The sequence below is a fragment of the Tachypleus tridentatus genome, chromosome 2, assembly GCF_004210375.1.
Source record: "Tachypleus tridentatus isolate NWPU-2018 chromosome 2, ASM421037v1, whole genome shotgun sequence".
In the NCBI taxonomy this organism is placed as follows: domain Eukaryota; kingdom Metazoa; phylum Arthropoda; class Merostomata; order Xiphosura; family Limulidae; genus Tachypleus; species Tachypleus tridentatus.
The window spans coordinates 116132545-116155530 of NC_134826.1; the positions used below are offsets into that span (position 1 = coordinate 116132545).

The following is a 22986-nucleotide window of genomic DNA, read 5'->3' on the forward strand; positions in this document are numbered from 1 at the left end:
ATAAATTATATTGTTAGTGGACTTGTTTAATGAAATATTTTTATCTGGTTTTACTGCATGTATGTATTTAATTTCAGAATTATAAGGAAGAAAATATTCATGCACAAATGAAATTTGTGTAATAAATCTTTTTGAGTAGCTGCTTTTACATGCATTTTTAAAACATATTTTTCATAACATAAAAATTGTAGTCAAAATGAATATCTAAATCTATTAGATTGTGAAGTTGAAATTTGAATTTTTGTGTTATAAATGTTACTTGTGAAATAAAATATTTATTCAGTTATTGTAAGATATTCTAAAGTTTTTTTATTTTATAGCTAGGGTATAGTGACTCAAATAATAGCTCTTTTTTTTTTTTCTGGTACAAACTTTTATCTTGTAGATCCATCATCTCTTGATTCGTTTAAGATCTAATTACAATTTTGGACTCAGGAGGTCACAGTGTATTGATTGAAGTATTTGACCATGACAAAAGTCTAATAGATTAATTTATTCTAATCCTGTATAAAATAATTTCAATTTGAGGGTAGGCTGCTGGAGAATCTGATGAGTAATAAAATCAAATTGGATTACACTTACACCCAATGCTTAGTGTTGCTGCTGCACAAAAGTATAGCTAATGAAAATGAATAAATAGTCTTCTTTGTTAATTTAATGTAATCCTGCCTAAAAGAGTTTCAAGTTCTGTGGCTATTGATGAATTACTCTTGTGTTTTAATAATGTTTTGTCTTCCATTTGAATGATATCTTGAATTTTCAGTATTGTGTATTTTTCATCTTTAAAACAGTTGATTCATTAATGCTGTTCCATGTATCTGAAAGTTGCATATTGTTTGTACCTCTAGATTGTTGTGATACAAGTGATGAATATAATAGCAGTTCCGATTGTGTTAATAATTGCATGTAAGTATATTAGATATTTTGTAAGCTTTAAATATTAGTTTGGATGATCTAGGTGTTCATTATTTAAAAAGAAAAAGATAAGTATAAGCAGAATATGCTAGTAATTATATGTTACATGCATGAAGAACATCAGAAGATGATAGTGTATCACATATTCATCATTTCTTCAGAATAAAATATAATAGTACTGTATGATAATAGTTCCTGTACTTTTGTAGAGCATAATTTAATAATTTAGCTTTTATTTTGTTGATATTCCTAGCATCTTTAAAAACGAGTTATGTTCATTGTAAAACAAAGCCTTTAAGGGAAGAAAGATAAAGATTTAGTGAAGTACATTTTGGTTTAATACCACAAAAATTTTATTCTGTGCAAGTTTTGACCTGAACCAAGAGACAAGACTTTTTTTTCCACAGATATGTTGACTGTTTTGCAAAAAGATTATATTATTTAATGGTATGTAAAATTAAAGATTTTTTGTTTTATTCTTTCTTGTGCAAAGCAGTTCTTAGAAAGTACATTATGCACAGGTACTATCCAGCAGTGGTAGCTTAAACAGTTCGAGGACATTTAGACAAACTGTGATTTGAGGAATACTGTACTAATTATTTACTGAGGATGTTGATTAACTAAATTAGCAAATACCACTAACTGCCCAACTCTAGTGCATGAAATATCTCTCTTGGATTAAAATGAATATGTGAAATCCACATGAATTGTGTTTTGGGCAACTAAAATGTGAAAAAAATGTAGGGTTACTAAAAATGACACATAGTGCAAATGTTATAAAAGTAACTAAAGTGTAAAAATTAAAAAAACATTTTGGAATGGACAACAATAAATAAAAATTTTATTAATCTAGAACTTATGAACTCAAATTGCATGCAACTTGGTTAGTTTTACTCTACCTAAATGTTAGATTGGGACTCTTGGTATGTTTCACTGTTTTTCATGGATTAATAAATAATTAAAAAAAAAAAAAGGCCATCAATAAAATAAATGAAAATAAACCAGGTATTAAAAGGTTAAAAATCAAAATTGTGAAGATAATTGACCTGGTGATAAATATGTATTCAAAGAAGAAGAAAAAGTAATATTCATGTTAGTTCATATTTGTAAACATTTAATTTTACTGGTATTAGTGTAGCAAAGAATATCAGGTAAAATAATTGATGTTTATCTAGGAGGCCATAGAGGTTATGCAAGTAAAATACAAAACCTTTAAGATGAAAATAAATATTTTTATACTTAATGCTTACTCTGACTGACTTCCCTTGATGTGGATTCCTGTATGTGGCGAGGGGACCTCCCAGAGAAGTTTCTGTACTTTCAGTTTACCTCTTTTGGGATCTAAACATCCACCTGCGTGTTTGCTGTGTGTGGTGACCCATGAAGGGGTGGAGAGGATCCTGATGGTTGAAGGGTCCAATGCCAACAAACCACTTTGGCCTTGAATTTCTGTAGATGGGCAGTCTTGGGGTGGAACCCCAAGATCAATCAGCTAGTCCATTTGGGCCAGGGTTAACTGAGTGCCAGCATAGGACATCCTCAACGAGTGTAGTGGACATTATATTTGATATTGGTATTCAGGTATAGTGCTCAAGAAACACTGGCATTGCTGCATTGATCTTATATGGCACTGTAGGGGTCTATGGTGGGTGGGGTCAGTGGGCACCGAAATATTCGTTTTTATTATGGATACTCCACAAATAAAAAAAGTAAACAAGCATGACAGCCTGGAGAAAAATCCGACTACTGGCAAGTGACCAAGCATTGATGACTCTGTACAGTCAAACTCACAACTTGAATTTGTCCCATGATTTTTAATTATACATTCTTTAACTGAAAAACCCTTAGAGCAGATGTCTCCATTTTTTATTCAGAAGGGTTTAGGAGGGCTTGCTGGCTCTCCTAAATTGGTAAAAAAAGTATGGTCTGGGGACATTTTAGTGGAAACAGCTTCATCACAACATTCCAAACTCCTCTAGAGTTTCAGCATCCAGCTGTAACACCTTGACTGGTGAAACCTGCGAGGATCTCTGACTCTGGAATGGTCTTTAAATCCCTCTCAACTATAACTCCTCTGGAAGAATTCAAAGTAGAATGAGGAGTAACCTCACTGGGTTAAAAAGAAGATGATTGTGTTGCAGCAGTAACTAACTGTACTGTCCAAGCAGCTGCTCAGTGCATCCCCAAAACCTGAATATCTTTCCTATAGCATCCCCACCCTTGGTGGAATTCTGCTTGTTCTATAACACAAAAAGCTCAGAAACATGCTTAGGGTAAATTTTGTAGATATCCCACGCTTTCAAACCACATTGCATTTCAGCAAGCCTGTGCACAGGCTCGGCAAGTTAGATGTCAAAGACAGAAGGAATCTTGGATTAAATACACTTCCAGAATTTCTTCAACCACCAGTTCAAAAGTCATATGGGATAAGATCTGGAAGGTGAGTGGATGGTATACTTCTGCCCCCCCTCTCTATCTTAATATTCAATGGCCATGAAGTTTCTTATGCTCAAAGCATTGCCAGTACTTTTGGTGAATATTTCTCTCATGTATCTAGCTCTTCAAATTCATCTCCTTCCTTCTTAGCTATTAAAACACGAGTTGAACATCTGCCTCTTTCCTTTTTGACTGACCATTCCTATGACTACAATTGCCCTCTTACACTGCTTGAACTCAAACTTGCACTTTGTTGGTCTGGTAATACATCACTTGGACTTGATGATATACATTATAAGATGCTACACCACCTTTCTCCTGTCTCTTTTACTGTTCTCCTGGCTGTCTTTAACTGGATATGGCAGGAGAATGTCTTTCCTGATGCTTGGTGCCAAGCTATTGTATTCCCTATTCTTAAACCTGGGAAGAATCCAAAGATTCCTTTGAATTACCATCCCATTGCTTTGATGAGTTGTCTCAGTAAGACCTTAGAGAGGATGACTAATGCTCATCTTGTTTGGTTCCTTGATTCAAACAACCTTCTCACACCCACTCAGTGTGGGTTCTGATGACAACGCTCCACAATAGACCACTTAATTTGCCTTGAAACATCAGTCAGAGAGGCCTTTTTGAAGCAACAACATCTTGTTTCTATATATATTTTTTGATTTAAAGAAACATGTGATACAACATGGAGATGTGGTGTCTTGTGAGACCTTCACTCTTACGGATTGCATGGGAATTTGCCACTTTTTATTAAGCATTTTTTAATGAACTGCCAATTCTAGGTCTGTGTGGGCTCAACACTTTGCCGTTTTTTTTCCCACAAGAAGTTGGAGTCCCTCAGGGCTGTGTTCTAAGTGTCACACTTTTCATTATAAAGATTAATGCCATCAGTGAACAGCTGTCCCCTACAGTTGCAAATGGTTTTTTCGTTAATGACTTTCACATCTCATGTCAGTAATCAAACATGAGGTTTATTGAGAGGCAGCTACAAACTGCAATCAATCATATACTTAAATGGACTACAGCAAATGGTTTTCAACTTTCTTTCCCTAAAACTGTTTGTGTACATTGCTGCTGCCAACAGGATATTCGTCCAGATCCAGAACATTGTATTGATGATGATGTACTTCCTGTCATCCCTGAGGCAAAGTTTTTAGGTCTTATATTCTACTGTAAATTAAACTTTATTTCCCATATTAAGCAACTTCATGTCAAATGTATAAGAGCACTGAACATCCTCCGTGTCCTCTCTTCCATCTTCTGGGGAGCGGATTGATAGTCCATGCTTAAAATTTATCGTGCCCTTATCCGATTCAAACTTGACTATGTGTCTATGGTTTATGGTTCTGTCATAATCTCAGCACTGAAAATGCTGGATCCTATTCACCATCAGGGGCTTTGGCTTTGCACTGGGTCCTTTTGTACTTCTCCAGTCCAAAGTTTGTACATAGAGTCCCATGAATCCCCTCTGTAAATTTGCCATTTGCAACTGTCTCTCATGTATGCTTCCAAACTTTGCTCTTTGCCACAGCATCCTACTTGGGGTTGTGTTTTCCATCCTCATTGGACCATACTTTTTTATAATAGTAAATCTGCCATTGTTCCTTTTAGCCTTCCTATTCTGGGCACAATCAGAAAAATTTGATCTATCTTTGAATTGCTTAACAGTATCAACAGATTGGCCTCTTCCACCATGGGTAATTACTATCCTCAACTGTAACATATCTTTGAGTCATCTGAGGAAGGCCAGTACTCCTGTTGAGAAATATCACTCTTTATTTGCTGAACATCTTTCAAATGATCCATTCATTCCCATATATATATATATATATAGATGGTTCAAAATCAGGTGACTCTGTAGGCTCTGTAATGGTTTATTACAGTTTGGTTGTAGCTCACAGAATTCCCTCTATAGTTTCTGTGTTCACTGCCAAATTGTATGCCATTTCTCTTGCCCTGAGTCATATTGAAACTATGCTATATACGAATTGTATGATCTATACTGATTCACTCAGTTGTCTATTGGCCCTGATATCATTCCATGGACAGAGATAGATGATAGAGAGAGATGGGCCAGTTTGTTTTAGATACCAGGTCATGTTGGTATTTGTGGCAATGAGCGAGCTGACAGAGCAGCGAAGTCTATCTGCTCTGGTTCTATCACCACCGTACCTGCCTGTTCCATACATGGACTATAGTCCAGTTATCAAAACCCGACTGTATCCCAGTTGGCAGTTGATCTATAGTGAGCAACAAAATAATGAGCTTTTTCAAATCAAGCATTTTTTAGCTCTTTGGTCATCTTGTTTCTGTAAAGATTGAAGGGAGAAAGTTGTTTTGGCTAGGCTATGCATTGGTCACAGTTTTTTAATTCACCACTTCTTTTTATCTGGTACTGATGCACAAGTGTGTGGTTTGTGTGGCACTCAGGTCACAATCATACATATTTTATTATCATGCCTTCTTACAACCAAGAATGATGATGCCATTTTAAACAAATGTGCCCCATCATTGTAACTTCTAGTTTAGCCAGCAATTGCTGAAAGGTCAATACAATAAAAATAATAAATAAATATATGTGTGTGTGTGTGTGTGTGTGTGTGTACATATATATATGTACATGTGTTTAATGTTATGATGCTTAAGTTCTTTAGATTAAAGATTTGTATTTTTGAGTTATTATCTGTAGTTATATTTTTTCTTTCTAGAATATTTCCTTTTTTTATGATTGTTGCAAGGTCATTGAAAGTTATCAAATGCATACAGAGATTCAGATTTGATAGTGAAAATAACAGATAATATAGAAAGTTTTACTTTAAAACATTTGATAATTATATGGAGGTTATGAAGACTTTACACGTGACATTTGAGAATTTTCACATGCACAAAAATATTTTTTATCTTAAAATGAAATTTCTCTGCATATTGCTTAGTCAATATTCTGAAAGAAAAAATTTACAAAAAATCTTTAAAATTTCTTAACACTTAATTTAAAAAACTGATATTTTGTGTACAAAAGTTTTATAATGTTTGCTAATAACACACAAACTATTGTAAACTGTGCTTACATTATCAAAAATCATAGTATAATTTACTCTTCTCATGGATACCTTCATAGTTACAAGCTGGATGGATTACACACAACCCATAATAAGAGGGTCAAATAATTTGAATTTTTATATACAACAGACTTATAATGTTTGCTAAAAGCTTGCAGTATCTTATAGTGATACATTTAATAAATTCAGAGTTAAAGTATTTATTGATTTGCACTTTCCAAGGTGGGTTAAACTGTCTCACTTTTTTTGGGAAGAGTTAATGGCCTGGGTTTGGCAAGTTATTCGATATACAGTATTACAGTGTTCTAAATAGCTCTATGTGATATTTTGAATCTTCTGAGTAGCTTTCAGTTAATAAAACTTTAATGAAACTGTTTTCTTTTTATGGTGTCTGGTTTAATTAATTACTCTTCCACACTACTTTTTTCATATTGTAGTATTCTTCTTTATGGGTCAAATGTGGCTTGTGGTTAGTGATGCATACTTTTTTAAGATAATTAAAAATCATTAGAATGCCACAGTAACAGAATTCGTGATAAATAACTATTGAATTGTAGTCTGTACATTTTCAAAATTATGAATTGTTGTGATTATTTAAAAATATCTCCAGTACTTTTGTAATGTGGCCTAATATTGTAAAGTAACTAAAGTTGTAATAGTCTTGAAATTGCAATTGAAATTGAACAGAAGACCAGAATAAGATGTATTTTTGTTTTAGGGTAGAATGTATGAGTATGTATTATTACTCATGAATTAAAATATTACAATAATGCAAGGTATTTAATTTTCAGTGAACTTGGAAGAGCAGCTAGAGAGGAAGCTAACAGACAGAGAGAACTATTAGATAAAGGATACAACTTGCGATTAGAACTTAGTAAACAAGGAAAGGAAAAAAGAGAAGAGCACAAGGTAAGTTTGAGAACTTTTTGTCACTCTGTGCGAATGAAAACCTTACTTTGGTCCATTATTTACTGCTATATGTATTCCAGTTGCTACATGTCATCCAATAGTTTATTATTTTTTACAAGCTTTATCAAATACACCAGAATAATCTTTACTAATATAACTGAATTTAAACAATAAATTTACAAGGGCTTAACTGTCACCTTTAATTTAAACCATACTATAATTGACAGCTAAACACAATCTGTCAAACCTAAAATACTTTAAAATGTCTTAGATTTAAATGAATTAGAGCAGCTGGATTGCTATTATTTAGTATTTTAACAATGAAATCTCTCATCTCTATGTAAAGTGATCTACTACTGATCAATTAGTGTTGTAATCAAATTATAGCCAACTTTTTGTTTTGATGCTGTTTTTTGGTACACGTACAGCCATCTGAATAGAATCTTGTATATATATTGTGAATGACAGTGTCTGTTTATCACATGTTTACAGAAACTATTTCCTATGCTGCATTTGAAAAGCTTTACATGCAGAGTTCAATATTTGCTTTTAAAATGATAGGAGAACAGACATGAATGATGTTGATTCCAAATTTTAAACAAAATTGCTAAGAATTAATCACTATTTTTCACATTTTAAAAATATCGTGTGACTTAAGGAATAAAAATTTAGATTTACAATATGTTATTTTTGGTGGCTCTTGGCATTATTAAAATGCTCAGCAATTACTTTTTATGGTGGTTGGAAAATAAGGAACATAATTCCTTCTTTATTCATTTAGTATATGTATATGAATTGCTTATGAAACTTGCAATTTTGCACAACTTTGCACTTCCATTGAAAATATTGTGTGGGCACCCATGTTTGCTTGTACAGTAATATTTTAAATTTGTTTTATACACTCACACGCAGAAGAAAACCAAAATGGAATTATTTTTACAACAGTAAATTTCTGAAATATTCTTTAAAATATGAAAATTTTTTTCATTAAGTTTTAAGTATCTCAACATGGGCATGGTTTATTTGACCAGTCACATGATTGTTTTTGCATTTACTTAAAGTCTTCATGGAATTAATACTTCTTTCAACATAGTATGTATAATTTTACAAAATTTGACAGTTTTTCAGGTAACAATATAAGTCTTCCACTTGCAAAAAATCATTTTGTAGTTAAGTACTTTTGATAAACTAAAATAGGTTTGTTTATGAATATCTTGAGTATTCAATTTGAGTAAGTCTGAGTGCAAATAGATTTTCATGTTAAGAATAAAAATAATTCTCTTCATTCAAACAGTCTCAAATTTCCATTGTGTAATCCCTTAATTCTCCTAAATACATTTCAATTTTTTTTTTTTCAGTAGAACTTTGTATTTTACTGTTATTTTCTCTACCCTAACATAATACAAGATTGGTCAATTTGACTGGTCTCATAATCACCAAAAAGCTTAAGTTTAAGTTACCCTTTTTACTTTCTAGAATGACTTCAAATTTTAACATGAAATTGTAATCATGTATCCTAAGTAGCTGTAAGCTTGTGACAGTATACATCTATTTATACATAAATTTAATTGTTTTATTGCCCTTTTGTTTGCCCTCTTAACTATGTCTAACTACTGTCCTTACCATTATAAGCTGTAAATCGTTCAGAGCACATGCAGCTCATGTTATGCTATCAAATTACATTACACATGAGTTTCTACAAGCTGCTTGCATGCATGCCTCCTGAAACACTTATTGTTATAATCATTTATTTTACTTAATCTAATCTTAAATACCTTAAAAAGATACATATTTTTACATATTAGTTACTTTTATAATAATAAATAAAGAATGAACATCAAAAACAAAAAAATAAAGTACTTACCCAAACATCTATTTTTCTTGCTGTCAATGGTATGTGAAACTTAAGCCTATTTTCTTATACTGCACTAAATAATTTTTATTCAACTGAATAATGTAACAAAGATAATAGACTACTAACATGCAAAAAGCAAACAATTTTGTCTGACAATTACACTTTCTCTGGCTTTCTAACTGTGTGACAAAAACTGTTACAAATTTACCCAAGCTAGCCATTGTGATTTTCATGGGAACCAAAGCTGTATTATAAGTGAAATTTATGTATATTGATTCAGTACTAAATGTAATACAATACATCATTTGATAGGTGAAAATTTTAGCATTCCATTGGTTGTGAGTAGTTTATAATTAAACATATGAAAGAACTATTAACAAATTCTGTAAGAGAGGATGTGAAACATAGGTATGATTTTCCAGTTGATATCTCTGTAACTAAATAAAACAGAAGGATATAAAAATATGGTTTGTCTGAGCAATGAAGATTTTATAAAAATTGATTTACTTTAATTTCACACTTTTCCAGTGGGTGGTAGATAAAATAAGGAGGCAAAATGCCTAAAATGTCACATGTCACACCAGGGAATTTTTTTTTTTTTAAGTATAATCTTGTATACTTAACTTAAAACTTTTATTCTATTAAAGTTAGTGTTATTAGTTAAGATTTTATGCTATACTAATTGATATAACATAAACAAAAAAACTAGTTCAAAAATTTTTGAATGTAAGACACCAAAAATTTGTGACCTATGCAGAAAAGAGTACTTGGGGTGAGAGGATTAATAAAAGTTCATAACATATTTTTAACACATGCATAGTATCAGTCATACAGGTAAGAACTTGTAATTATATGCAGTAATCAACCTAATTATATAGAAAATGCTTGGGAATGGCTTAAAAAAGTTACATTACTAAGGAACTATTGAAATGACTGTTTGGCTGGTGTAATTTGCATGGTTAATAGAAAAAGAATTCTTGAGCTGGTCAAATGCTGGACAAATTGAAAAGATCTTTTATTGAAAGGTTTGAAATCAGTAAACACAAGCTTGGTCAATTTGACTTACCATGTGATCTCTTTGTACTTGTTCAAAGTCTTTATAAATTTGGTACAATTAATTTTTAATATGGTGTGAATATCTTCACAAAATTTGGCAGTCTTTCAGTAAGCATTATAAGTCTTTCACAAGCAGAAAAATTTAACTGAAAAATAATGTTTTGTTTGTTTTCAGTAAAATTTCATTTTATCTGCCGTAACTATATATGCTCTTAGTCAGTTTGACTGATCTCATAACCATAAACAAAAACAGAAAAAAAAACAATTTAAATTATCCTTTTTTGCCTTTCTGGAATGAATTAAAATGTAACGTGAAAATACCTTTAAACTCAAAACAGTATGCGTTCATTTTAATTGAATTTTATCATTTTATTACCATTTTGAACCTTGTCTAACTACTTTTGTTGCTGTTATATATTGTAAATCACTTGGGGCATGTGCAGCTTATGTTACACTATTGAATTACATTACATTACCCACGAGCTATTATGATCTTTTTAGAGCACAATGCAATGTAATAGACTATTTGATAGATAGAAACTTTGACTTTCTATCGGTTATAGGTAATGCATAATAAAATCAAGAAAGAACTGTTAATAAATCCTGAAAGAGAGAATGTGCCAGGTTGGTGTGGAAGGAAGGGTTTGATTTTTTATCTGATAGCTCTGTAGCTAAACAGAATAGAAAGTTAGAAAACTGATTTGTCTGAGCAATGACAATTTTATATTGAATGGTTTACACATAGTTTTCCAGTTATTGGAGGAGTGGTGGATACAATAGAGAAGATAGCTAGAGAAAAATGTCACTAGGGGAAATTAAGATTTGTTTAAATACTGCTTTATAAAATTAAGAACTTAAAATTTGTACTATTAAAATATGGAATATTAGCTCAGATTTATAATATACTAATTGGTATAACATAAAAACAAAAAGTGCTGTAATAAAATTTTTAATGTAAAACGACAAGTAAAACCTTGTGTTGTTCACAGTAAAGGATACCAGTGGTGATAGGATTAAGGTTAAATTGTTTCACTAGCGGATTCATTATATGCAAAGTACTTGATATGGTCATTGGATTCAATAAATATTTTGTCAACTTCTGAGATTACTGATTTACACAATTAATATATCTAATATTCTAATTTTTTGTTTACTTTAAAGTAGAATTTCAGTTTATTTTTTACATGATATCATGTATTATAGAAAGTATAATTTGACATTCAGTTTATGAAGAATTTTATCCTTGAAAGATTTGCTTGAAATTTGTCAGCATTTGTTTCTGTTTTTAAAGGCTCGTATAGAAAAACTGAAAAAAGAACAGGAAGATGCTCAGAAAATTAAGGAGGAAAAAGAAGGTTTGCAAACCTTTCACCTATTATTGAAGTTTTTAGTTATTGTTCTTAAAATAAGTGTTTTACAGCAATAAAAATGAGAAGATTAATGTAATTAAGTAAATTTGAAAGGTGGAAATGTAACATGTAAATATCAGAATTTTAATGAATACTTGTTATTTAATAGCTTGTAATACTGAAATACAGTAATACAGTAAAAGCCTTCCATAATAATAAGAGTAAAAATATCTTTTCAGTCTTCCAGGAAATAAATTATTACATTAATCCTTGTTGTTGAGAAAATATTTTACAGTGCACATTTTTATAAATACATAAATTAGATATATGTGAAAAGTAGTTGCTACTTTTCATTATTGTAAATTTTATTTTACTCTTGAAATACTCAAGGTTGCCAAAGACATTTTTGCTTTATTCTTTGAGAAGATAATTAGATAGGTGGTGCTAGCCTTATGAGAATATTTACATGTGGTAATATTATACTTTACATTGATACTTGCATAAGGAAGTAATGGGTTTATTCTGTATACTTTTTATTTTGCAGCATGATTTTATATTCTTTGAATACAAATACTTCATGCTGTGTAATGTGAATACTGTTAATAAAAAACAGCATACACAGAAAACAAGAAATTTCATTCTTACATAAGAGTTTTGCACTTTTTACAGTCGAGGATTCATATTTTCCATAGAGTAACCCCAATTTTTGTTAGGATTGTTATTAGTATTTTATTGAAATTCATTCTTTCAAGTAGTTTAAAACACAAAGTAATAACAAGAATGAGCCATATATCTTGTAATTGTTGTAGTTTAATTGGCTTTCTATGTAAGCCACAAGTTTGTTATTTGTGTGCAAAATATTTTAGAAGATGTTAGAATGAACTAGATTTTATTGTAAATTAAAATATTTTCTTTCTGTTGGAGAATTATTGTATTGTTTTTTTAGCCAATTAAACTACAACAAACAAGATATATGGCTCATTCTTTCAAGTAGTTTAAAACACAAAGTAATAACAAGAATGAGCCATATATCTTGTAATTGTTGTAGTTTAATTGGCTTTCTATCTAAGCCACAAGTGAATTAAAATAATTCCTTTAGCTGGTCAAGCTGAAATTTGGAATATAAACTCTGAATTTGTGTGCAAAATATTTTAGAAGATGTTAAGAGAATGAACTAGATTTATATTTAAACCAGTAAATTAAAATATTTTCTTTCTGTTGGAGAATTATTGTATTGTTTTTGGGTTGGACTTTCAGGCTTATGTCAAATATAGTTAGATTATATCATAGTAATATCAGTACTATAAGTTTCTAATCTGCATTGAAAATCAAAAGCATAACCAGTGGTGAAAGATTTATCTAAAATGTGTAATTTCAAGGGAAAATGTGTTGTGATATAGAAAAGTGAAGATTGAAAATGTATTAAATATTAGTTTTTGAAATGAAGAAATTAACACGTACTAAAATTTGATTTATAAGATATAATTGTTAAGATATAATAACAAACATTGTTATGTTTTCATAACAATTGTATTGACATGGTTTAACTAAAATTTGAATGTCATTGTAAAAAAGTGCAAGTTTTCTTACTCGTATCCAAAGAGTTAAAAAATGTGTATCAAACATCTTTGAATAGATTACGAATAGTAATGTAATGAAGAGTGTACAGAATTATTTCAACTAGTTTTATTAAACACAGAAAATGCCATAAATAATGTGTTTCAGGGGAATGGAAGCTCTTATAGTGTAAAATGTTTTTAAAATAGTAAGATAATTCATATTATTGTTTAGACTTAATTTATATTGTTAAAAGGGTATTCTTGGACAAACTAGATTAAACATTTCAGTGATGTAGTCTTTGATTAACTTACTTAAAGGATTTCCAAAATTGGTGTACCAAAATTAGAAACAGAACAGTAATAAGAACAAAAAATGTACTCAAAGTGCCCAGGATTTCTGTACTCATTTGATTCTTGATGAAGAGAAACCCACTTGAAACAAAAATATACCTCAGAACAGCTGGTATGGGCATTAACACTTATTTGTAAGCAGAGAACAATGTTTTGACCTTTTTAGGTCATCTTTAGATTAACAGGAAGAGAGTTTGCAACTGACTGCTGCTGGGCACATGTCTTAATGACAAGAGTATAAACAGGTAGGGGACTGTAGGAGGTGTCGTAGTTGGATGTTACGTTACTGATTAGTATAGGTATAAAGGTGTTCCTTTATATTGGTTTTAGTTGTTGTATAAATCGGGCTTCTTTGATTTTGTGTTTTTTTATTTTGTTTTCCTACTTAATAGCCTCCTGCTAGTACAGCGGTAAATCTACGGATTTGCAATGCTAAAATCGGGTTTGATTCACTTTGGTAGGCTCAGCAGATAGCCAGATGTAGCTTTGCTATAAGAAACACACACACACTCCCTACTTAGTATTTGGGTGTTTTCTATGGTTATGTTGTGTTTATTTGATTTGCAGTGTTCAAAAAGTGTGAAGATGTTTGTGTTCTTTGAATTTAGTTTCCATTTTTCTTCTTGTTTCTCCAATGTAGAAATTGTGGCACTTTTTGCATTGTATTTTATAAATTATGTTGATGTTTGTCTGTGTAGTTATTACATAGTATGAACTTTAGTTTTGTACCTGGATTTTGAATAAATTTGGTGTTTACTGGAATGTTGCATTTTTTTTAATAAGTTTTTTTCAAATGTTGGTTATTTTTTTGCCAATGTTGGGAACATATGGTATATTGCAGTATAAAGTTTTGTAGTTTGTTGTATCTTGAGATTTATTAGTGTTTGATTGTTGGTCTAGGTGTGTGCATATAATTTTTTCCATGATTTTTGGAAGAAATTTGTTGATACTGATAAAGTGTTGTTTTATTTTGTTTATTTCATTGTTACTTTTATCATATGAGTATAGTTTTGTAGCTGTGTTTATTTGGTGTCTTAATATGTTTAGTTTTTATTTTGTTTCATGTTCTGAGTCTGGGGAATGTATAATTTAGTATGGGTGAATTTTCTATGGATTTTTGTTTTGAATTGTGTTTCTATTCTAGTGATCTTGAGGCTAAGAAATCTTATTTGATTAGTTTTTTTTTCCTGTTCACAGGTGAACTTAATGTTGAGGTGTATTGAGTTAACATGGTTGAAAAAACTAAGTGTGTGTTTTGTAGATGTGAATCCAGCAATTGTATCACCAACATACCTGTACCAGTATAGTGGTGGGCATGAGGTTGAATTGATTGCCTTAGATTCAATCTGTACCATAGAAATGTTGGTTAGAACTGGTGGCATGGGATTCCCTGTACCTAGGTCATTTATTTGTAAGTAGTTTGAGCTATTGAACATAAAGTTAGTTTTGTTGGTAGCAAATTCTATAAGAGTTGCTAATTGGTTGCTGGGGATGTTTATCGGTGGATTGGGGTCTTGAATATAATATTTTAAGCTATCTTGCAGATTTCAGTGGTTGGTACTTCTGTGAAGACGGATATTACATCAAAACTGGCCATTTAAGCTTTATGATTTAGTTGATTAAGAATAGATTTATAGTAAAAGAGTCTTTGTAAAAGTAGCTGGATGATGTTACATATTTAGAAAATGCCCACGCTATATATTTACCAAGGCTGTAGTTAAATGATTCATTGGTTGACATTATGGGTTGTAGTGGACAATTGGGTGTGCGAGGTTTGAGGATGCCGTATAGTTATGGTGTGTGTGAATTGGTCTTTTGTAGGTAAGAATAAAGGTCTTCTGAAATTGCATTGGTTTTTTTCATTTGTAGTAGTATTTTGTTTAATTATTCTTCATGTATTTTTGTTGGATTTGTGTTTTAGGTTATATTTGTTTGTATCTGATAAGATGTTCATTTTTTGAATATCCATCTGTGTTCATTATAACTATAGCATTGCCCTTATCTCCTTTTAGAATTTTGATGTTGTCTTGTTTTAAGTCATTCATAGAATTAATATCTTTTCATGTGTGGTTGTTTTTATAGTTTTCTTTTCTGTGAAATTATGTTGATAGCTTTGTGTGAAAATTCTTTTGAAAAGTTGTTTAAGATACTGTTTTGAAGTGTCTCAGGAAATAGATGTTTTCAATTCTACCTGGAAAGATCAGTTGTTGGTTGTCTATGGAATTGTTGTTGAAGTCGTCTTTTTCCTTGTGGTTGTTTTATATTTTTTGTTGGTGTCTTCAGTTTGTGTAGAGTGGATTGCCAGTCTTCTAGCTAGATCTTCCAGATAGGCTTTCATTTCAATAGATGGAATATTTCTAGGTGTTACTGCGAGTTGAGTTCTTTGTTGAGTAGATGTATCTCTTTGTTTAATTTTTGATCAGATCTGTTAATAACATTGTTTGGTGGTGGTTTGTCATGTTGGCGTCTTTTTTGTTGTTGACACCTTAGTTTATATACTTTCTATTTGTGGTGGACCTTCTTTTCTTTGTCGTTCTTACTGTAGATTCTCAACTAAATTAGGCTGACATGTAATTAATGTTGAAAACTACATTTTCAGCATATATTTATATGTATCAAATATATACACATCTAAATGCGTGTATATACATTCAGTTTATGATAACATAAATTAGGTTATTGTGTTTACTGATCGACAGAAATAAAAATTCAACATTTGTATTGTTTTATGAAATAGAGCTGAAAGTAGTTTGAATTTAGAGAGTAATCAGTAAAATGTTTGTATTTTTAATTGTAGACTGTCAAAGAAACAAATGTGGCTTGGCTTTTAGAAAAAAAAGTGAAATATTGGTAGTTACAGAATGTTCTGATTTCTTATGAAAAGTGTCAGTATGTCTTGTTAAAAGGTCTTAGGCAGTGGCACAATGGCATGTCTATGGACTTGTAATGCTAGAAACTGGATATTGGTACCTATAGTGGATAGAGTATAAATAGCCTTTTGTGTAGCTTTGTGCTTAATAACAAACAAACAACAATAATAAAAGGGCTTAGGAGTCTGTTTATTTCAAGGCAGTCTCATGATTGTTTTGTTTAGTGCTATTTGTGAGTTGTAATTAGTATTCAAGATTTAAATCAAGTAACTAAAATACATAATTCTTTTAACTGCATGCTGCACACTACACTAGAAAAGAAACGTTATGCATTAAACCTTTTCATAGGATATGGGTGATTATAAAGAAAATATTCTTAGATACTTCAAATATAGTTCAGATTATAACTGTTATCTTCAGATTTAAGGCGTTTTAGCATTTGGTATGATTTAGTGTGTGTGTGTGTGTGTGTAACTATGTAACATAAATTTTGTTCCTGGATAGTATGTGTTATTTCTTAATTGCTTATGTTGTAAAAGTACAGAAAATGGCCATTATTCCCTTCAAACTTTGCTTTTGTGACCTGGATAATGAAATTTAGAAAATAACCTATTTTCTATGTAAAAACGGGCAAAGTTGCACATTTTGACTTACATGAGGTCTGAATAAAACAACACATTAATTGAGATTTACATGTATTTATACTAAAGTTATACAAAAATGAACAAAGAAGGAGTAGTGTTTGAGATTTGCATCTGTAATGTAAATCACTTTCACGTATCAGCCCCCAAATATAGTCTTGGCATTTGACTTTGTTAGACCAAGATCTCTGATCAAGTCATTGAGGTGTCTTTGGTTGGGGTAGTATGGGTTTCTCTCACCAGCTGCACCTCTCAAATTGTAATCTGGATCTTCAACATCTGTTTTCTCTTCTGAGGATGGTTGCTTTCTCTCTGGCAGGCGGGTACAGGGACGTCAGGGCAGTGTGGCACTGGAGTGACGGATGATGGAAGGTCTGGATACATGATAGCAGATGCGTTCTTGCAAGCCCAACCTTTGGAAGGGTCCACCATGCAGAAGTAGCAGTTGCTTGAGTGGTCAGTGGGTTCATGCCATATTCTTGGAATAGTGGGCTTCATGGCTCTCTTTTCCCTTCTGTACTATTCTGCAAAAGAGCAAACTAAAAATGTTATTGTGGATAATAAATTTATTTCATCCACAACTAATGTGTAAGAGGTTCATGCAAAATATATTAAATGTGATATTTTTTCTCTGCTAGTGGAATTTAAAAAAGAAAAATTAAAAGATACCTAAATTTTAAAAAGACTGAAATTTGTATAATATAAAACCTTACTATTCAAGCAAGTAAAAATTGTCCATCTTACTTTCTACAGGTTTTTTTGCAGTGTTCGCAGATAAAATGAGGTGCCCAGGGTTTGTCTTGATCCCCATCAGGCATGCCAAAATATGCCTTGTAGGCTTCACACATCTTAGCAGATGCTGTCACAGAGTACTTTTTTGCTTGTCATATTAAATTGGCCACATACATAGCAGAATGCATCTGGAGAATGCTTGCAGTTTCTTGGTGCCATCTCTGATAAAATCAGATAGGTTTATGTTTACTTTGGCAGCTAGAACTAAACTGAAGTTGTGAGTGATGAGCCCCTGTATATATATGACTATGGAAAGTTCTGGAAAATTCTTGTAAGTTCGAGAAAATTCTCTATCAGCTATAAAATGGATAATAAAATGGAAAATGGATAAATTTGAAAATTTTATTATCCAGGTCACAAAAGCAAAGTTTGAAGAGAAAAATAGGTCTTTTCCATTTACTTCAGGCATAAGCAGTTGGGAAATAATGCTTTCTGCTCAGGAACAAGAAAAAGTAAAAATTGTGTTACATAGTGTAATCATTACTTAACAAAAGATTTTCTACAGCTTAAAATTTAGTTTATGGAGTATCTTTGATTTATATCTTTATATGGGACTATTATTCTGTGACAGAGGTTTGATCAAAACTCATCTAACCTTTCTTTGTGATGTATCTTTGTTAACATTTAAACAATGCTATGTTTGAAAAGCTATTGATTACTAAATACAAAATTGTGAAATAAAAACTGTGCCTAATTATTAGTTATTTTCAGTAGTTATATGAAGACTTTTTGAAAACTCACAATTTTATTAAATGTAGAATTTAGAGGTCAGTCAGCTGTGAGAGATGAAGTATAATGAATCATTTTACTATTTCAAGATTGCAAAGTTAATCAGATTATGGTGGCTCTTTGAGTTCTTGTCCTATCAACTTTTATTTTCAGATACACTTTTGCTTTTGTATTATTTCCTTTATTACTGAAAATAGAAAACTTCAAATGTTTGGAAATTCAAAAAGCTTGCCAAAGTTAAGTAATTCAAACAGGTGCTTCAACATTTGAGTTTTTATTCCTACACTAAACTAGTCAGGGTTTCAGATAATAGTTAAATTTCTAATTAAATAAACTTTTTGCACTATTATCATTTATTATTTAGCATTTATTATGTTAAATTTTTAAACTTTTTGATTTAATGTCCATTCTTTCTTTAGTATTAAAATTTCTATCAGAATGAGTTGCATTTTCTTTGCTACACAAAAACTAAAAGAAGGAAAACTTATTAAATTGCATGTTTTTGATAGAACTGAGAAAAGAAGCAGAAGAGAAGGAAAAAGCTGCATTAGACAAATACAAAGCCGAAGAAGATGGTAGGTTTGGAATAAAAATTATTTCTGCTTGCAAAAAAAAATCTGAAGTTTGTCTGATAGTTTTTGTTTTTGGTTATAAAGATAAAAATGTTTTCATTGTATTTATTTTAAAGGTATTATGTCAAGTAGTTTACAGAGACATGTACATTATGGGAAAAAATGAGGTCATATGATTGGAGATTGTTTCACAGTCTGGTATAAGTATCTTTGCATTCCAGGGTTTTAGTCTTCATTTATTAATGTTTGGCTCTGCTTGAAATAAGTGTTTTGTATAGATATAATGTGTTTTTTTTTTATTTAGTTTCAATAGTGGTAAACATGGGAAGGTTGTTATTATGTTTGGTGAATCTGGTTTACTGTAAGGAATTTTATGCTATTTTATAAATGATATTGACATTGTGCAATTTTATAATTTTTATTTAATAATGATTTTAGTTTAGTGTCAGGTTTTTTGGAAATTTGAAGTCAATGGGAATTTTATAATTAATTGAAGATTTACTCCCAGTGTTAATAATTTTTTTAAATGTTTTCAGGGATAATAGTTATGTGCAGCATAATGTGGTGGTGTTAAGTTTTGAGGTTTTTGTTCTGGTGGTTGTGTGGAAAGTTTTTGACAATGGTCAGTGGAAACTTGTTAGTGTTAATGAAGGAATGCTTTATAGAGCTGATTTTTTATCTGCGTAGTAGTTAGTTGAGCATTGTCTGAGGTAGAAAATAGTATTTCTCCTTTTCATAATTTTTTTGCATTTGTGTTATGAAATTTAAAAAATAATTGCATGTTACCTTAATTGCTTGCTCTATTGTTGTTACTTTTCACCAGAGTTCCTGTCAAAGAAGCCTGTAATGTTGCAAATGAACTCTTCTATAATGACCTATATTCTTTGATTAATATCTCCAATACACTTTTTGTTTCCCTCTTAGAATTCACAATAATAAAAAAATGTAATTTTCAACAACAAAAACATATTTCTAACAAATGATTCAAGCATTGACAATCCTGTTTTACCTGTTCTTGCCAACATATTTATGACCCAGATAGAAACACAAGCCACACAATTTGCACTTGATCCTTCCCTGTACTTGTATAGATATCTCAGTAACACTTATGCTGGTTTAATTTCTATTGAACAAATACACACTTTTCTTAACACATACTCCCTTCACTCCAGCATTATTCATCATTAAACACAAAAATAACAAACAGCTATCTTTTCTTAATCTTGACTAATCATTGCCAAAAAATTTCTACACAACTGGCAGAACAAAAAAAACCCTCAAAATTCAACTGTCAAACAAACTTGACATTAAACAAGACAGCATTACACTGCAGTTTACCATTTATCCCTGACATTAGTTTAGAAGTAATTAATATTTAGAATAAAACTTGAAATTAAACATAAAAAATTCCTATTGACTTTAAATTCACAAAAGACCTTAGCTTTAAACTAAAATCATTACTAAATAAAAATTATATAGAATTGTACAATACCACCATCATTTTATAAAATACAAAATCTTTATCCATAATTCTGCAGTGGAAAAAACGGAAGAAAATTGTAAACCAAATACACCAAATATAATAAAAAAATAAACCTTTTAATATTTACCACTGTTGAAACTAAAAAAAATCACAGTATATCTATACAAAACTGTTATTTTATACAAAGAACCTGACATTAATAAACATAGAATAAAGGAAGCTGTCTTAACTGAAAGAAAAACAAAAAACTTCCACACTAAGTCAACAGTTTGGGGTACCAAGATACCTTTATGAAACTGTGAAGTAATCTTTGATCATGTAACATTTTTAATTTATACTGCTTATATGTGTGTGTCTGTAAACTACTTGTACATGAAGATGACATAAAATTGTCTAAATGTTGTACATATCCAATAAAATGTTTTATTACCAAGTCAAGCTATCTCCAGACTTTTACTTCTGAAAAGTGGATTCTTTATCATCAAACTGCATTTATTAATATCAATAAATTCAGTTTATAATTTTAATTACATTTTTAAAATGTAAGAGCAGTGTTTTATGGAATTAAATTAACACTTTGTTCAAGTAACCTACAATAATATATTGCTTTCATACAGAAGATTTCACTTTAAGTTATGTATACTTTTGGTTGGATTTTAGTACACTATAACAAAGTTTGTAGTTAAAGTAGATGGACATATAAATATAAGTTTAAGAAATGAAAATTTTGATTGTAGCTTCATAGAGTACCTGTTTGTATATCAGGAGGAAATAAAAAGATATGTTGTACAATTTTCTCAAGTATTTCATAATTTATTTTCAAAATGTCTCAGTAATATGTTAATTTAAAAAGCTGAAACTTTAAATGTTTAATGAAGTAAGTGTCTGCATAGTGATTTTTTTATCAGTGTCAAAATCTTTCTTCATTGAAAAGTAATTAATAATGAATGCTAACAGTAATGATAGAAAATGACTTTACTCTTCAGATCATAATAATAAAAAAAAAATTTGACCAACATGCATTTTCACATCAAACAGTTCTTGTACTACTAGTCCTAATCAAGCAGCAATGAAAAAAAAATTGTTTGAAATAAAATGTTTTTTGTTATTGTAAAGGTAAATTTCAACTTTATTGCCAAATTGTTTAAATTCCTCCAATGTGCATCGTGAATTCTTAAAAAAAAATTTCTATCATTGATTGAATCTGCCATAGTACTACAACAGTATACAAGAACGTGTACTTATTCATCAAACAAAACAAATAATGTTAAGTTCATTAAATCTCATGAGATAAATTACTATTTAATATCCTACTGTAGAAAAAAAACGTCAAAAGGATGAGCTTGAAATGCTGCAACAACAACAACAAGAAAGAGCCAATGCTGAAGATGCTTTTAATAATCTAGATGTCAATGAAGATGGGATGTAAGTACCACAGTTTAGTAACAGTACACCTTTTAGTGAAATACACTGTTAGTAAATATATTTATTGAAAAAATCTTGCTGTTTGAAAAATAAAAAAATAGTAACTCGCTATTGATTTTTAAACAGTGAACTTTGTTATATAACTCTGTTATATACTTCTCTTTCTTATTTTTAAGGGTAACTTAAAAAATTATATTTTTTTCAATGGCTACTAAAAAGCTACCAGTTGTAGACATCTTAAGAAATGTTGTTATCTTTAGTTTCATGAATGATTGTAATGGGTATTTTTATTTCTGTCCATTTTTTAACAAAAACTTTTCATGTTCATTAAAGTTGTATATGAGCATTTGATAGCATTCATAATTCATTACTGTAAAAACTTATTCTCTTTTTTTATTGTTGGACTTGGGGAATATTCCACAAATTATGAGATTTTTTTACTGTTATGAAATTATTTTATGCTGTTTTTAAAGTTAAAAATTCTCTCTCTCAGCATTACTGTTAATGAACTTCAGCTATTTCGAAAATTTGATCAAAATGGTGATGGAGTGGTGTCTGAAGAAGAAGCAAAGGTTATTATTATTAAATTATTATTCATTGTTTTTTATTGCTAAGTATTCTGCCAAACAGATTATGTAAATATTTAAGAGTTGTGAAAATTAAATTAGTACCAGGCAATTTGTATTGTTGATCTCTAGATATTAACTTTTTGTACAGCTCGGTTAGAGTGGACATCACAACTTTTTTGCAGAATTTTATTCAAATTGCAATTAAACAACTTTATTATTGATGTGTGCCAACAAACTTGGCATGAAATTTTAGTTTTTAGGTCTGATATTTATATTTATGAATTTTATTTTATTTTCTTAAATTCAAAGTGAAGTATTTAAATTTCTAACTTCGCATCTCTGTTTCATGTTGTATGTTATTTAATGTGACACAGTATTCAACCAATTAGGAGTACGAACTGTACATGACT

At 30.5% G+C, this 22986-nt stretch overlaps 1 protein-coding gene across 4 annotated transcripts in view; it reads left to right on the plus strand.

Annotated features, from left to right (window-relative positions):
- Positions 1-22986, plus strand: part of LOC143244899 (glucosidase 2 subunit beta-like) — a 51091-nt gene that overhangs the window by 9892 nt on the left and 18213 nt on the right. For all 4 annotated transcript variants that reach the window (XM_076490389.1, XM_076490390.1, XM_076490391.1 and 1 more), the window contains 6 exons: positions 849-906; positions 7208-7325; positions 11528-11591; positions 19037-19102; positions 21902-22007; positions 22501-22579. In XM_076490389.1, coding sequence (XP_076346504.1) covers positions 849-906; positions 7208-7325; positions 11528-11591; positions 19037-19102; positions 21902-22007; positions 22501-22579 — 491 coding nt within the window. The remainder of the gene's footprint in view (positions 1-848; positions 907-7207; positions 7326-11527; positions 11592-19036; positions 19103-21901; positions 22008-22500; positions 22580-22986) is intronic.